The sequence below is a fragment of the Oryx dammah genome, unplaced genomic scaffold (assembly GCF_014754425.2).
Source record: "Oryx dammah isolate SB20612 unplaced genomic scaffold, SCBI_Odam_1.1 HiC_scaffold_25, whole genome shotgun sequence".
NCBI lineage: Eukaryota > Metazoa > Chordata > Mammalia > Artiodactyla > Bovidae > Oryx > Oryx dammah.
In genome coordinates, this window is record NW_024070209.1 from 25,759,607 (window position 1) to 25,775,677 (window position 16,071).

General features: G+C 42.3%; 1 protein-coding gene across 2 annotated transcripts in view; it reads right to left on the minus strand.

Annotated features, from left to right (window-relative positions):
• Positions 1–7,912: 7,912 nt before the first annotated feature.
• LRPPRC (leucine rich pentatricopeptide repeat containing) overlaps positions 7,913–16,071 on the minus strand; it is a 102,650-nt gene continuing 94,491 nt past the window's right edge. For both annotated transcript variants that reach the window (XR_005718397.1, XM_040224716.1), the window contains exons 35-38: positions 15,790–15,864; positions 14,542–14,626; positions 12,165–12,307; positions 7,913–10,029 (exon numbers count right to left, since the gene is read on the minus strand). Coding sequence is in view for 1 of the 2 variants with exons in the window: in XM_040224716.1 (XP_040080650.1) it covers positions 9,973–10,029; positions 12,165–12,307; positions 14,542–14,626; positions 15,790–15,864 (360 nt within the window). In the remaining variant the exon portion in view is untranslated. The remainder of the gene's footprint in view (positions 10,030–12,164; positions 12,308–14,541; positions 14,627–15,789; positions 15,865–16,071) is intronic.

Genomic DNA, 16,071 nt, shown 5'->3' on the forward strand with positions numbered 1-16,071 from the left:
GACCATCACTACTTGAAGTGTGAGCCCTGGGCCAGCAGCATGGGTCCTGCCTGGGAGCTGGTTAGACTGTCAGTATCTCAGGCACCAGCCAGACCCACTGAATCAGAATCTGTATTTTGGAAAGATCCCCCGGGCTGCCCTGGTAGTCCAGTGGCTAAGAATCCTCCTGCCAATGCAGGGGACTCAGGTTTGATTCCTGGTTCAGGAAGCTCCCCCATACTGAGGGGCAGCTAAGCCCATGCGCCACAACTACTGGGTCCACATGCTGCAACCACGGAAGACCATGCACCTAGAGCCCGCGCTCTGCAACAGAAGCCACTGCAGTGAGAAAGCCTGCGCACTCCCAACAAAAAGCAGTCCCTGCTTGCTGCAACTGGAGAAAGCCCACATGCAGAGATGGAGATCCAGCACAGCCACAAGTAAATGAAAAAATATATATATCCCCGGCAAAAAGCAAGTAAGTAGATCCCCAGGTGATCTCTATGTACATCCAGGCTTGAAGAGCAGTGCCTAGCACACTTCCCTTATATAAGACCTCCGTCCAACTTGGGATATTCGTGTTACACTGTAACACTTCACATGCGTCACTGTAACACCGCACGCGTCATTGTTACATTGCCCCCATCCAAAGGGCAGACCCCACTCAAGACCCATTTACTGTTCTGACAGTGTCCTGCATAGCAAAAGGAGCCAGGTCAGGATCAAGCATTGGACCTAGGCGTCAATTCACTTTGGTCTCTTTTAGTTTAGAATAGTCCTCAACTTTCCTTAACATCCATGACCTTGACACATGAGCGTTTTGTAGAATGCCTCTAGATGTGGTTTGTCTGATACGTTTTTATGATTGAATTCGGGTCATGCCCCTTTGGCAGGAGTATCACAGAGGACTGTGCCCTTCTCGTTGCATCCTCTCAGTGGCACACGATTTCAGTTTGTCCTGAACTGATGTTAACTTTGATCACCTGATCAAAGGAGTACTTGCCAGGCTTCACATAGTCAACAGTTTTCCCTCCTTTTGTAATTACTAATAAGCATTTGTAGGTAGGTATTTTGAAACTGCTCCTCAAACTTTCCATTAATTCATTTAAAAAGTTGTATCAGTATAAACTTGTAGTTTTCTACTTTATTCAGTGGGCTATCTTTTACTATCATTTTACAATCTTTTACTATCATTCTTAATTTAGATGTTCAAACTGTCTCAGATGTGGCCCTGAGAGCCTCTTCAAGCTGCTTCTGCCTCCTTGTGATAAGTCCCCCTCATTCTCTAAACACTTTTGCAACTGTTTCAGCCTCATCTTGTACTTTCCCACCTCCCACCCCTAATCATGGAAGCAGACATTTCTTGAAAGAATCTTGGTTCCTTTTAGGGGAAAATGGCATTTAGAAGCCATTAGAAGCCAAGATATGAGTGATAAGTATGCTCATTGCCATTGGGGCGTCACTGTTTCCAGGCCCTCTCAGTGGGAATATATACATGGGTATATATGTGCACATGTATATGTGTGCACACACCAGTGAACCAGTGAAGTTGCTCAGTCGTGTCCGACTCTTTGTGACCCCATGGACTGTAGCCTACCAGGCTCCATCCATGGAATTTTCCAGGCAAGAGTACTGGGAATGCATTGCCATTTCTTTCTCTAGGGGATTTTCCCGACCCAGGGATGGATCCCAGTTCTCCCGCATTACAGGCAGACGCTTTACCGTCTGAGCCACCAGGGAAGCCTCTGTCCAAATTTTTATATATATTAATATTCTCCTCCCACACCGATACATCCAATTCCAATCTACCACCACAGAGCGGATTCTTCTCTCTTCACAATTGTAACTCCCTCCTCCCATTGTAAGAAACCTCGCTTTCACTAACCTTAATATTTTCGCTCATTTCGTTCATCTCCTATATATAACCAGTCTCCCAACTACACTGCACTCTTTCGCCTGTGTGGATACCCTGCTAAGACTCTAACTCCCAAATCAAGCTGTCTCCAAGTCAGCAGAGATGCCCTTCTCACCCTGCTCTGGCCCATCACACATCTCTCCCACCCTCATTGACAGCCCACACCCCGCAACACCCAGGCTGCGGTGTTTAGTGGCTTTAGGCCTGACTGGAGAAAGGGCAAGACCACTGGATTTTTTCTTTAACTCCCCAATGATTGCAGCATGCAGGGAGAGTTGACAGTCACTAAGGTACATCATGTGATTTCATTCTGCAAAAGGTTTTAATAACTCAGTGGGCTATGGAGTGTAGGACTGCGGGGTCACGGAACAACGGGCAAGGAGCCAAGGCAGGAGAGATGCAGAAACTCCAGCAGAACTCTTTCTCTCTCTCTCTCTCTCTCTCTCTCTGTATCCTGGAGCTTTACTAAATACCAATGTGGATGTACCTCCTCAGAGATTTGTTCCACTGGTCTGTTTTAAAAAAATGCTCTTCAGGGGATGGGAGGCCAGGGAGAAGAACCACTGTTCTAGAGGCATGCACACAGTTCAGTGAGCCCTCCCTGCTCTAAAAGGGTAGAGATCTGCTTCTGTGTAATTATTAAAAGCAGGGGTTGTGACGAGAACATAGAAAACATTACTGGACATAAATAGAAGCAATATTTTCTTAGGTCAGCCTCCCAAGGCAAAAGAAATAAAAACAAAAACAAATGGGACCCAGTCAAACTTAAAACCTTTTGGACAACAAAGGAAACCATCAACAAAAGGAAAAAAACAACTTACGGGAGGAAATATTTGCAAATGATGCTATCGACAGGGTGTTAATATCCAAAATATACAAACAATTTATACAACTCACCAGTAATTTAAAAAACCCAAGCAAAAAATAGGCTGAAGATATACAGATGGTCAACAGGCACATGAAAATATGCTCAATATCACTAGTTTTTAGGAAAATGCAAATAAAAAATACAATGAGGTAGCACCTCAAATCAGTCAGAATGGCTATTATCAAAAAGTCTACAAATTATAAATGCTGGAGAGGGTGTGGCGAAGAGGGAGCCCTCCTACACTTGTTCACGGGAGTGTAAATTGGTGCAGCCACTATGGAACAGTGTGGTGCAGTGTGGAGGTTTCTCAAAAAACTAAAAATGGAGCTACAGGCCGATCCACCAGTCCCACTCCTGGGCATATATCTAGAAAAGATAAAACTCTAATCTGAAAAGGTAGATCCACTCCAGTGTTCACAGCAGCACTATTCACAACACTGAAGACATGAAAATAACTGAAGTACTCATCAACAGACGATTGGTTTAAGAATATGTGGGGTATATATACATATATACATACATACACTAAACAGAATATTCAGTTCAGTTCAGTTCAGTCGCTCAGTCATGTCCCACTGTCTGCGACCCCATGAATCGCAGCACGCCAGGCCTCCCTGTCCATCACCAACTCCCGGAGTTCACTCAGACTCACGTCCATCGAGTCCGTGATGCCATCCAGCCATCTCATCCTCGGTCGTCCCCTTCTCCTCCTGCCCTCAATCCCTCAAAGCATCAGGGTCTTTTCCAATGAGTCAGCTCTTCGCATGAAGTGGCCAAAGTATTTTACTCGGCCATATAAAAGAATGAAATACACGTGTGCCAGGAAACTGTTGAGTGAAACCGCCTGGCTTGGCCAGGCATGATAATAACCACTTGCATGAGTTGTCTCACAACAGGAGGTCCTGATAAAAAACATTAGTGCTACCACAAAAAACTGAGGAGAATTCAGGAGGGGGCCAAAAGGAGGGAGGAGATGCCATCCCATAATATGTCCTGCCAACCTCCCAGAAACCCTCACTCTGGAATCCATCCTGGCTGACAGATGCACACACTACCAGAAAGGACCCCAAGGCACAGGACCAAATATAGGCACAGGAATGATTGGCCAAGACAACTTGGAAGGCTCATCCCATCACTGTCAAACCTGACACCGTGTCACACGGCAGAGCTGCCCCCTGACCCTGCTGCTCTCCACGTAGGTGCCGCTTTCCCATGAAGCCTTTTGCTCGGTCAGTCTGTGTGTCTCCTCAGTTTACTTCCTAGTGTGAAACAAGAGTCCACTCTCTGGCCTTGGACAGAGTCCCACTCCAGTACCATCTGCAGCAACATGGATAGACTTGGAGAATATCATACTAAGTCAAGTCAGGCAGACAGAAAAAGATAAATATTATGTGATATCACACACGTGGAATCTCAAGTATGGGACTATAAAGAAAGCTGAGTGCCGAAGAATTGCTGCTTTTGAACTGTGGTGTTGGAGAAGACTCTTGATAGACTGCTAGGAGATCCCACCAGTCCATCCTAAAGGAAATCAGTCCTGAATATTCATTGGAAGCACTGATGCTGAAGCTGAAACTCCAATACTTTGGCCACCTGATGTGAAGAACTGACTCATTTGAAAAGACCCTGATACTGGGAAAGATTGAAGGTGGGAGGAGAAGGGGATAACAGAGGATGAGATGGTTGGATGGCATCCCTGACTCAACGGACCTGAGTTTGAATAAACTCCCAGAGTTGGTGATGGACAGGGAGGCCTGGTGTGTTGCGGTCCATGGGGTCTCAAAGAGTCGGATGTGACTGAGTGACTGAACTGAACTGAACTGATGGGATTAGCAGATACAAACTAGTACACATAAAATAGAGATGCAACAAGAATTTACTATACAGCCCAGGGAACTATATTTGTTATCTTGTAATAACTTACAATCCAGGTTCGACCCCTGGGTCGGGAAGTTCCCCTGGAGAAGGAAATGGCAACCCAGTCCAGTACTCTTGCCTGAAAAACTCCATAGACTGTCACCTGAGGACCGTGATAGGCGACAGTCCATGGAGTTGCAGAGTTGGACACGACTGAGCGACGTCACGACGACAAATAACTTACAATGGAAAATAAACTTAAAATGTATACATGTAACTGAATCACTTTGCTGTACACCTGAAACTAACGTAATATTGTAAATCAGCTATAATTAAAAAAAAAAAAAAAGCAGGGGTTGCAATCTTTCCCCTTTAAGGGTCAGATAGCAAATAATTGTCTTTGTAGGCCATACAGTCTGTCGCAACTACTTAAATTGGCTGTCACAGTGCAAAGGCGCCACAGAGGTCTCTGAAGTCTGGGTGGTGTGGCTGTGTTCCAGTGAAACATTATTTACGAAAACAGGCAGCGTGCAGATTTGACCTGAGGCTGTAGTTTGCAGACCTTTGATCAAAAGGTAAAGGGTTTGAAATTTGCATTTTAAGCCCTCTGATTTCAACTTGTGCTATTGACAGGGAAATTTTAATTAAGCAGAAAATAATTACCTTTATATTGACTGAAATGTTTCCTGATGAGATTTGTAAAAACTGCTTTCGTTCCTATAAAGAAAGATTATTTAAGAGGCAATCATTCCCTCGGTCAAGCTGATCTCCTCGGTCAGGCTCATAGAAGTAGATCTTGCATTTCTTTCCTCCCACTTTCTTCTTGTTTTGATCCCAGATTAAACAGCTAGCAGCAGTGATATTTAAATCTGTACCAAATCCAAGTGTGAACTACAAACCTGGGGCTAGGGGGTTCTACTGAGATGTAAATTAGTCACTGGGCAGAGTTTAGCACAGCTGCCCTGGGCCCTTCTCCTTTAGGCCCAGTCAGGGAGCTGGAGCACCAAGCAGGCTCCGAAGGAGAGCAAGGGCTTGGGATGCTGGTATGCAGGAGTAAGGAAGCATCTTGCTGGCTGATCTCTGCTTATTTACATCCAGTTCTCATGCCTGAGAGCATCCTGATTTGCAAATAGTCTAAACTAGGTAATTCAAATAATCTGTCATCTGTGTTGATAAAATGACTGGTTCTTCTAAAGTGGCCAGGGTATGGAGCCTGTCTTTATCCCATAGTCCGCCTGGGTAGGGAAGGAGGCAGGCAGATGGAGCACAGCCCATTTTCCAGTGGCAGCCCGGAAATAGCCCTGCATGTGGTGTTAGCAGCCAATAATTTAAACAATCGTGTCTTAAGCACTGGGTTGAGATTTTTAAATACTCACCAACTCGAAGACTGGATACTTCTCAGCTTTCTAGGTGATAGTGCTCAGTTATCGTTGTGTTGTGTTCCCCCAAACTGCTAAAAAGCCCCATGGTCCCATGTCAACGAAGCTCTTTGAGTCCACTCCTGCACTGTGCTTGTGCTCAGCTGGAGGTTGTCTGATTTCATCACACATTTGAGAGCTGTCTTCCTCCTGGCAGCAAACCTTGAAATGCTTACCTGCGGGCACACAGGGTTTGAGAGAATTCCTTGGGTGTCAACCCCAAGATCCTAGTTCTGAGCTAAAAGGTGGTGCCTCTATCTCCTATGAAAAGGTGTGCAGGGAAGAACGCCCACCCCCCAGCACACAGAAACCATAAACCTCAAAAGCAACATGCCTTGGAAAGGGGGACAAGTGAGGTGCCCGTTGATTTCACTCAATGATGCTTACTGGGCACCTACCACTGCCAGAATGGTGAGGCCCCAGAGCACTGGGAGAGCCTAAGTTCTTGGGGGGCAAAAACCACAAGAACAAGTAAATGATTAAGAGAATCTCAGCAAGTGCAGGGCAGTGGCAGGGTTGGTGAGATCTGTTATTGATCTCTTGAAGATCCGAGTCCAAACACATGTGCAGGGTGGTAGATCTGAAGCCAGTTAAGTGTTTTTGCTCTACTTGGACCTGATGACATTGCTTTTTTTCATGCAAAAAAACCCCTGATAAGTGCCTATTTTCAATTTGCTAATATAGCCATTTTCCTTACTAATACTAAAGCTGCATAATGTGGCCTATGTAAAAGTCTGCAGGCCTGAAAACAGGGTGTGTTTCTGATGGAAACACTCACATGTATGACTGCATAATAGCCAAGAGATAAATGATCATGATTTGTAACCCCCTGCTGCTGTTAGTTTGACCATACTTCAGGCATGTTGCTTTCACTTATAGAAACTCTACAAGGTTGGTTTGTCAAAGACAAATATTAAATGAAAACTGCTTGAAGACGTGAGAAAAAGTGTGCAAAGCACCCACATGGCAGACTGAAGAAATAAAATGTTCCAGGAAGAATAATTTGCAATATAAAGCTTAATAATTTATTGCAATGTGAAAATCTGCTGATTAAATGGAAGATTAGATGGAAGAAAATACCTTTATAGTGCAAGCTGTCCAGTCTGGGAACACTTGCATGGATGTGAAAGGTTTTAAAAATATATTGAGAGATTTTGATCTGATTTTTAATTGAGTCTAAGCTGCATTGCATTTTTTTTTTTTTTTTGTATTCTCATAGTAATAAGTACACGTCTGTCCAGGGTCCTGGCTATATATTGCTGATTCTGGGCAAATTAACTTCTGTAAGCACCTCACTGCCTGAGCAGGGGGGGCGTGACACATGGTAGAACCCACAAAACTGACCACTGACAACTGGGGAATGTAATACAGACAGGAGACAAAGCACTGACTCTCAGGGAGCTCACAGCCTGTGTGACTGGCACCCGCGCTGCTTTCCAGCAGCTGCGGGGGCCCTGGGGAGCAGGGAGGCGGGCAGGGACACTGAAGCATCCTCAGAGAGCACTCACAAACGAGGCACAGGAGAGGGAAGGCGGAAGACAGGAGTGAGCACAGCCCTGGGGAGTGGAGCCCACCCCACTGTACAGCTTTAAAATGCTTCGTCTGACACTTCAAGCCCCCTTGTCTTGTCATTGACCACACATTCAACTCTAATTCTCACCAACCATGGACCTTGGAGATCTCAAGTATCTGTTCATCCTTAAAACAGGTAAGCAGTGACTTCATACGCACAACCTGTGCATCATTTGACAAGGAAATTCCGGCCACAACAGAGGCCACCACACAATTTTTAATTAAAAATTTTAAGACTCAAGTCCTTGAAATGGCTTAAAGTGGTTATATAAAAATTTGATAAGATAGAAATGAACAAGCACACAGTTTGCCGGAACACAATTTATTCAAAGCAATTCACATTAAAATATTAGGTTTAAATACACACACAATTGTATTATAAAACGCTATACTTTTCCAAGGTTTATGACATTTACTTTTTAGAATCACCTGTATGTTTCTAATTTGAGTCTAAAAGATACCACTGAGTGTTGCTATAATTGTATTTACATTCCCATTTATTTCAACTTTGCTAATAGATATTTTAAAAGTATTCATAAGCTCATCTAGAATATACATGGTTATATGTTAAATGTTTACATTTAAAAGGGGAAGCCAATACAGTGCTACAGATACATGACTAGATAGTTCTTGAATATATGAAATATATTTAATGGTTCAGCTTGCTAGAAATGTTATTAAGCAGGAAAAGCTCATCAAGCTGTTTATATCTACCTCCTCTGCACTAGACGCACATTCTACCAGAGTCCATATGCAAGGCTGGCTTGGAGTCACTTTATGTAAATGAGATTGTACTCTGAGTTTCTGTAAAAATGACTGGGAAGTTCAGATTTTGCCCCAAGGTTGTTCCTCATCTTAGAAATCTATGTCAATGACTATTAATAAAATTTAGCTTAACTAACCTATGATGGGCATAACTACAAAATACAGAGCCTGTTTCAGGGGAATCCCAAATGGAGTGAGGCTCATGGCAAATCAGGGATCATCAGAACAACGCGCATAGGTCCTGCACCTGAAAAGTGCACAAAGGGAAGCTCAGGACTAAGTTCTGGAGGCTGGGACTCAGCACTGAGCGCGCCCCACTCCTTAGGTCTAATTCTGCAGAGCAGAGATGAAGAAAAGTATGGCTGGTGCCACCATAACATTATTCCTTGGCTTTTCTCTGTCAACACTCCCTTCTCATGACATCTGCAGGCCCTAGATGCAGGACGGTTGGTCCCAACGACACACAAGTTAGCAGCATAAACAGCGTGGGGCTGGCGTATTTCCCACCAAGGCAAGGTCCCCCTTCTTGTACGTGGTGGGAACCGAGAAACCTCATGGAAACCAAAACAGTAGCTAATCAATGATTTCAAATGAACAAGGAATACACCAAATGGGGATAAGTCTCAAAGCATTTTCAACTTTTAAATAATACCATAATCCCCAAGTAGGCCGACATTACATAGTAAAATGACAGACTATCTTGACTACCCCGCCTTAAATTCTTTTATAGTAATGACTTACAGTGTAGATATTAACAGGCATGAAGGCCTATTTGAGGACAACTTTGGTAAAACTGAATACAAACCAAGATTTCACTCCTTCATATACGTATTTACGTATTCATTGGGTGTGCGTATGAAGTAGAAGTGCATATGAAGTTAACAAGTCCAGTGTAGGGTAGAGCTTATGCTGACAAAAACCTGAAACCATGATGAATGGAAATGTATCGCTCTACTTCACGATCAAACTCATGACTCAGATGCAGATCGGAGACTTCAGTGAACAGAGGTCTGAGGGAGCTGCTGTGGTAGGAGGGAAGGCTTGGAGGGAGCACCCCGAACCAGCAAGTCTCTTTGAGTCTTAGCGTCTCACTGGAAATGACAAGCGATGGATTTGATGACACGTCAGGTGCCTTCTGGAGCCAACATTTTACAAACCTGAAAGTACGTGGGGTGTGTAAGTAAAGAATTTCATAGAATATTAAGCATCAGAGGGCCCACTGAGCATCATTTTGTCTGGCTCCAAAATTTTTCAGATAAACAATATTGACAACCAGGTCAACTAAAGGAACAAAACGGCAGAGGATCTGCAAAGTCAACGGGGAGAAAAACCCCAAACAACTATGGCCTCATACACCAGGAGCTTTAAAGAAAATGCCACAGATTGACAGTGTAGGCAAAACCCAGAAATGTCCAGTGACTTAATATACACAGTTATGGTCAGTAAGATGGTGAACATTATCAACATTATGAATAAATAAAAGTACATAAACAAAGTCACCTTTTATTTGTTTATTTTGTCCTCTAAAACACATTTAAAAAATAATATTTAGACACAGAATCACAAATACACACAAAATAAAATAGTACTGGCTTGCTTCACAAATGGGTTTCCTTTGACTCCTTTAGCTGCTTTGCATAAAATTCAAAGCTCTCCTGTAGACAAGAAAAAAGGGAGGGAAGTTACAGATAAGAGTTACCAGCAAGAGATGATGGCACAAAACTTGGAAATCATAAAGTACTGCCAACTGGCAGGACAGACTGCTGGGCCCATGATAGCTGCCATCCCCTCAAGGCTTCAGCACTCTGCTCTGTTTCATGAAATCACCTATCCAATAGCCCCCAAGTCAGAGTCAAGCACCAGGAGCCCCTCCTCTGTGTGTGCAGGTGTTAACTCTTGGGAGACTCTGCAGTCTCCCTTGGGAAGGTTAAGAGGTTTGAAATAAACATGTTTCAGCCACTTCCAGTTCAGTGAAACAGTAAAAAGGAATTCTGCACATATGATTTCTCTCATTAAACAAAGCCAAGTGAAACAAAATTTCCCAGGTAACCTACTGAATGGGAGAAACTATTTGCAAAGGTATTTATCTGATGAGGGTTAACTGTCATACAAAAAATTTATATAACTCAACAGCAACAATGGAACAGACATGTTTCCAAAAATGAACTATAGATGGCCAAGAGGTACGTGAAAAGCTGCTCAACATCACCAATCAGGGAAATACAAACAAAAACCACCCTGAGATGGATCTCCCTTCATATCTGTTAGAATGGCTACTATAAAAATATGACTAGAAATAACAAGTGTTGGTGAAGATATGGAGAAAAAGGAGCCCGTGTGCACTGTTGGTGGGAACATACATGGTGTAGCCACTAAGTAAAACTATGGCGGCTCCTCACGAAATCCAAACTAAAACTAACATATGATCTAGCAATTCCACTTCTGGGTATTTATCCAAAAAAATGAAAACATTAATTTAAAAAGATATATGCTCCCCGCATATTCACTGCAGAGTTAACAGGAGCCAAGACAAGGAAACAAGCTAAACACCCATCGATGGATCAATGAAGAAAGAAAATGTCACACACACAGACACAGGAATGTTATTCTGCCCTAAAAAGAACGCAATCTTGCCACTTGCAACAACAAGCAAGGACAGACCTCGAGAGTATTGTGCTAAGTGAAATAAGCCAGACAGAAGAAGATAAACACTGTGTGATCTCACTTATATTTAGAATCTGAAAAACACAAAGATCATGGATAGAGACTAGATTAGTGGCTGCCTGAAGGTTGCCTGCGGAGAAGGCAATGGCACCCCACTCCAGTACTGTTGCCTGGAAAGTACTATGGATGGAGGAGCCTGGTGGGCTGCAGTCCATGGGGTCGCTAAGAGTCAGACAGGCTGAGCGACTTCACTTTCACTTTTCACTTTCATGCATTGGAGAAGGAAATGGCAACCCACTCCAGTGTTCTTGCCTGGAGAATCCCAGGGACGGGGGAGCCTGATGGGCTGCCATGTATGGGGTCTCACAGAGTCGGACACAACTGACGCGACTTAGCGGCAGCAGCAGCAGCAGCCAAGGTTGCCTGAGGCAGGCAGGGGTGTGGGTTGGGAAGGATGAAGATGGGTAAGCCATGGGGAGATAATACACACACACACACACACACACACACACACAGACACATATAGTTAATAATACTGTACTGCACATTCGACAGCAGCTAAGAGAGCAGATCTTGAAAGTTTTCACATGAAAAAAAAATATTTGACCATGTATGGTGGCCAATGTTAACTGGACTTACTGTGGTGATAATTCTGCAATATCTACAAATATCAAATTATTTTGTACACTTGAAATTAATATAATGCTATGTCAATTATACTTCAATTAAAAACCTTAGATAAAGAAATAAAAACCAACTTATTTAAAAATGGAAATGAACAAGTAATTAACAGTGACATAATATGCTCAGCTATTGAAATACAGGCCATTAAATCCTATTTCAAGTTGAAATGAAGAGAGAACTGCCCCAAGGACATTTGATAAATTCATACCTACAGCTGAAGGTCTGAGAGTGACCTTGTATTTAAAACCTCGGTATCAGAGGGCTGTTCTGCAGCAGCCAGACCCATAGCATAACTTTAGTTCCTGAAGCCCTCCCTGGAGGGTCCTTTACAGAGATCTAATCCTCATGTAATTAAGTATTCACCTTATTTTTCACACATTATTATGAAGCATACACAAATCTGTAGAGGTATTTTCCCCCCTCTTAATTAAGAAACACTCACAGGAGGTTCAGTGAAAGGGACAGACTCTCCAGCATTCTTCAGCAAAACTGCGTAACGCTTTAGAAACAGGTCATTCAATTTTACATTCTTTGCAGTCAAACTTTCATATAGTGCTTTAGCAGATGCGACATCATTGTCGAAGACTAGAAAAAAAAAGATATTAATCATAGATAAAGTCAACCTATCTTCTTGTTTTTCCCAAACACTTAGCCATTCATCGATAACCTGGATCCCTTTATCCTAAACGAAACCAATACTCAACTACCTTCAACAAAAAAACCATATCCAGGATCTACAATCCAGTCTTCCTTCCCCACACCTCTCATTCAGCATTACCCACTATGAAAGAGAAGGAAAATGACAACACAGCTATTTAAAAGACCCATGCTAGTTCAACTGACCACAAACAGAAGTCTTCAATCATAGAGTAAGCACATACCATTCAATATTCTTCTCTATAAAACCACACTTTGAAATCAGGCTAATTCAAGTGACTTTTGTGATGAGGCGCATGTAAAATAAGTAATGTGGAAGTCTGTATCTACATCAAGATCAGCTGCTAAACAACACCAGAAGACTTTCAATATACTCTCCTATTCTAAAATATGCAAGTGAGGCATATAGTTAGCTAGTGGTCCCCCCAAATTTATATACATTATTAATATACATTAAAAAAAACTACATACATCTGTGTAACAAGCTATACTAATATTTCATGTAATTGGATGACGTAGCAGCCTAGGAGCTAAGTTCAGCTGGCTCTCTACTTGTGGCAGATATTTATGCAAATATTTTTAAGTTCACTGTTGAAATTATACAGGCTCTGCTAAGAATTGTTAGTGATGTGACTCTTTGATCTTGCATTAGATTGTTAACATCTACCCTACACTGACACTGAATAATTAACCCCAACTCTACCAGCACCAAGGTGAGCCTCCAGGATGATGCGGGATGTTCAGGGATCAATCAAGGATCTCCCTAAAGGGACTGAGGATGACTGGACACCTCTCACTGAAGCTGCACAGATCTTTAGTTTGGGTGAATCCTTTGCTCCCCTCCCTAAGAGACCAAAGGCTTCTCCTTCCACTGCCAAGGGCTCAACCCAAGCTCTACCATCTTCTAGGGAGCTGCTCCCAAAACACTATCTTCTCTTTCCTTATTTCCTGATCTCCCTGCTCTTCTCCCTCCCAACTGTCATGCAATTTCGTAGTATAGTCATGCTGTTTTACACTACTTCATCTTACATACTACTAATACCTGCCAATTCTGCAAATGTAACCTTAAGAAAGTTTATGATTACAGCACTATTTCAAAATATTTCATATTCTGCTCATAAGGGTATAAAAATGGAGAATTCTGATTGCTAAGTCTGGTGTCCTGCCAACAATCAAATCCACAAAGCAACTCTTTATTTACCCTTTGGCTCAAGTGAACAAATCAGCGGGTGTCAGATGGACAGCTGATCATAACTTACAAATGCTGACATTCATTTTAATTACTGAGGAAACTTTAGACTGGTTCCCTTCCATGTGTGGTCGCCTGGCAACCAGGGAAGAAAACTGCTTAAAAGACTACAATTTCAAAGCTGTGACTTCAGGTAAAACCTTGGGGCCCACTTTTTAATAAAGGTGTTTGCTATTTCCAAGAGGAGGTCAGTAGGCCACTGAAGGAGCAAACAGGCAAGTGAAGTCTTAACCATATAGCCATTTTACACTCTATTTCAGGCGCCAGGCCCTTGGAGGGGCAGGACTGGTTCCCAGAATGTACACCCAAGTGGACTTCTAAGTCTTTCCAGGAAGCTGGATCGTAACTCAACAAAGCAGGGCCCCTCAGAAGATGCTCAGAGATGGTTTACATTAACCTATAAGAATAATTCCAGAATTTTTTTTTAAACACAGGGTTTCTTTTTTTTCTTTTTCGGCTGTGCTGGATCTTTGCTGATGCATGGGCTTTCTTCTAGCTGTGGCGAGCAGAGGCTACTCTCCGGTGGTGGTGCACAAGCTTCTCATTGCGGTGGCGCCTCGTGATGCAGAGCACAGGCCTACGGCACACGGGCTCCGGCAGTCGCAGCTCCTGGGCTCTCGAGTGCAGGCTCAATAGTGGTGGCACATAAGTTTAATCCCCAAGGCATGTGGGGATCTTCCCAGATCTGGGATCAAACCCATGCCTTCTGCATCGCCTGGCAAATCCTTTACCACTGAGCCACCAGGGAACCCCCTTAAATATAGTTTTACAACATATCCCAAGGCTAAATAAATTATTTATACCATAAGCAATTATCTGATGTTTAGGATTACTGCTTTTGAGCTGAAGACTTATTGACTATACTACAAATATTTAAATCACTTAAATAATGCAGTTACATGAGACTTATTACCATAGCTTTTCATGAGGCAAGTGTATGCTTCTTCCTTGTCAATTAATTCAGGAATCAATTCTAACAAAGACTTCATAACTGGTGCCTAGGAAATTAAATATAGGTAACATCACCACAACGCAAAAGAACAGTGAAATATGACACTGATATATGGACATTATATCAGAGAAATTTAACAATAATACAGTAGAACTGCCTACTCAATTTAATGGACTATTCCCTTTTGTATCTCTTAGTATAGTCAGCCCCTCTGTAACCTGTGGGTTCCAAGTCTGTGGATTTAACCAACCCTGGACGAAAAATATTCAGGAAAAAAAAAAAAAAATTCTAGAAAGTCCAAAAATGCAGATGTTGAATTTTCTGGGTGCCAGCAAATAGCATTTACACTATATTAGGTATTGTCAGTAATCTAGGGATGATTTAACATCTACAGGTAATGAGTGGTAGGTTATATGTAAATATACATCATTTTATATAATCTCATAGAAAGGAAAAAAAACTGAATACTTCCTAAATGATGCCTGATATAACTAAATACATGAGTCAGAGAGAAAAGTGCGATTAGGTAAGTATTTTTCTTTTAAAAAGTGTGTTTATGTGAAAATTAAGGAAAACTAGTTTCCAGAGTTGGAAATAACCTAAATGTTTCATATAAAACAAACATTACAATTGGTGCTCAGTTTAGAACTTCATAATGTGCCCAAATAACCTAAAAACAGGGTTTCCGGGGCCCACTCACAGGTAAAATCGAATCTAAAAGGACAGTTTTGAAATATGCTTTTATTCTTTTTCTTTGTAAAAAATAAACATCAATAAGACTTGGTTCTGTTTCATACACACACACACACTTTTAGTAGAAATAAGCTAAAGAGCTCCTCCACCTGGCGGTTTCTCCCTGAGTGACCTGACAAGAGGCGCTCTGCAGCAGGCAGCTCCCTCAGGCTCTGTACTCGGAAGCTCACCCAGTGACCCAAGCAATGGGATTTGTAGCTTTCATTCCTAAGGGGCCTTTCTTGGGGCTCAATGCACTGCATGAACCTGTTTTGCATTTCCAATACAACCAAGGAGCCAGAATTGACTTTGCCTCAGTATCTTAAAAAAGTAAACAAGTTCAGGCCAGCAAGTGTTCAATCTCTGTAGCATTTTTAGAAAAGGTCCTGAATCAAAAAGCTCTTCTATGATACTCAATACCTTTGAACAAGACTAGCTCATAGCATTATTGCCTTGGCAGCAAGTACAGCACCTTACCTTTCCTGATCTCTGAGAATTCCTAATACAGAACACCAAGAGAATCGGGATTTGTTCAGCAATTGCACCACACCTCTAAAAATCGAAACATTATTCAGTAAGTGACGGTTTTGATAAACAAGAGGACCAAGGTGAATATTTCCAATTAAGAAAGTTCACAATAATATAGTAATGTATCATTACTAACAGGAAGGCCTAATAGTCAACCAATTTTTTCAAAGCAAAAAAAGAAAACAAGTGCAAGCTCTGCCAAGCTTTTGTGAATGTTGTCCTTGGCACTGC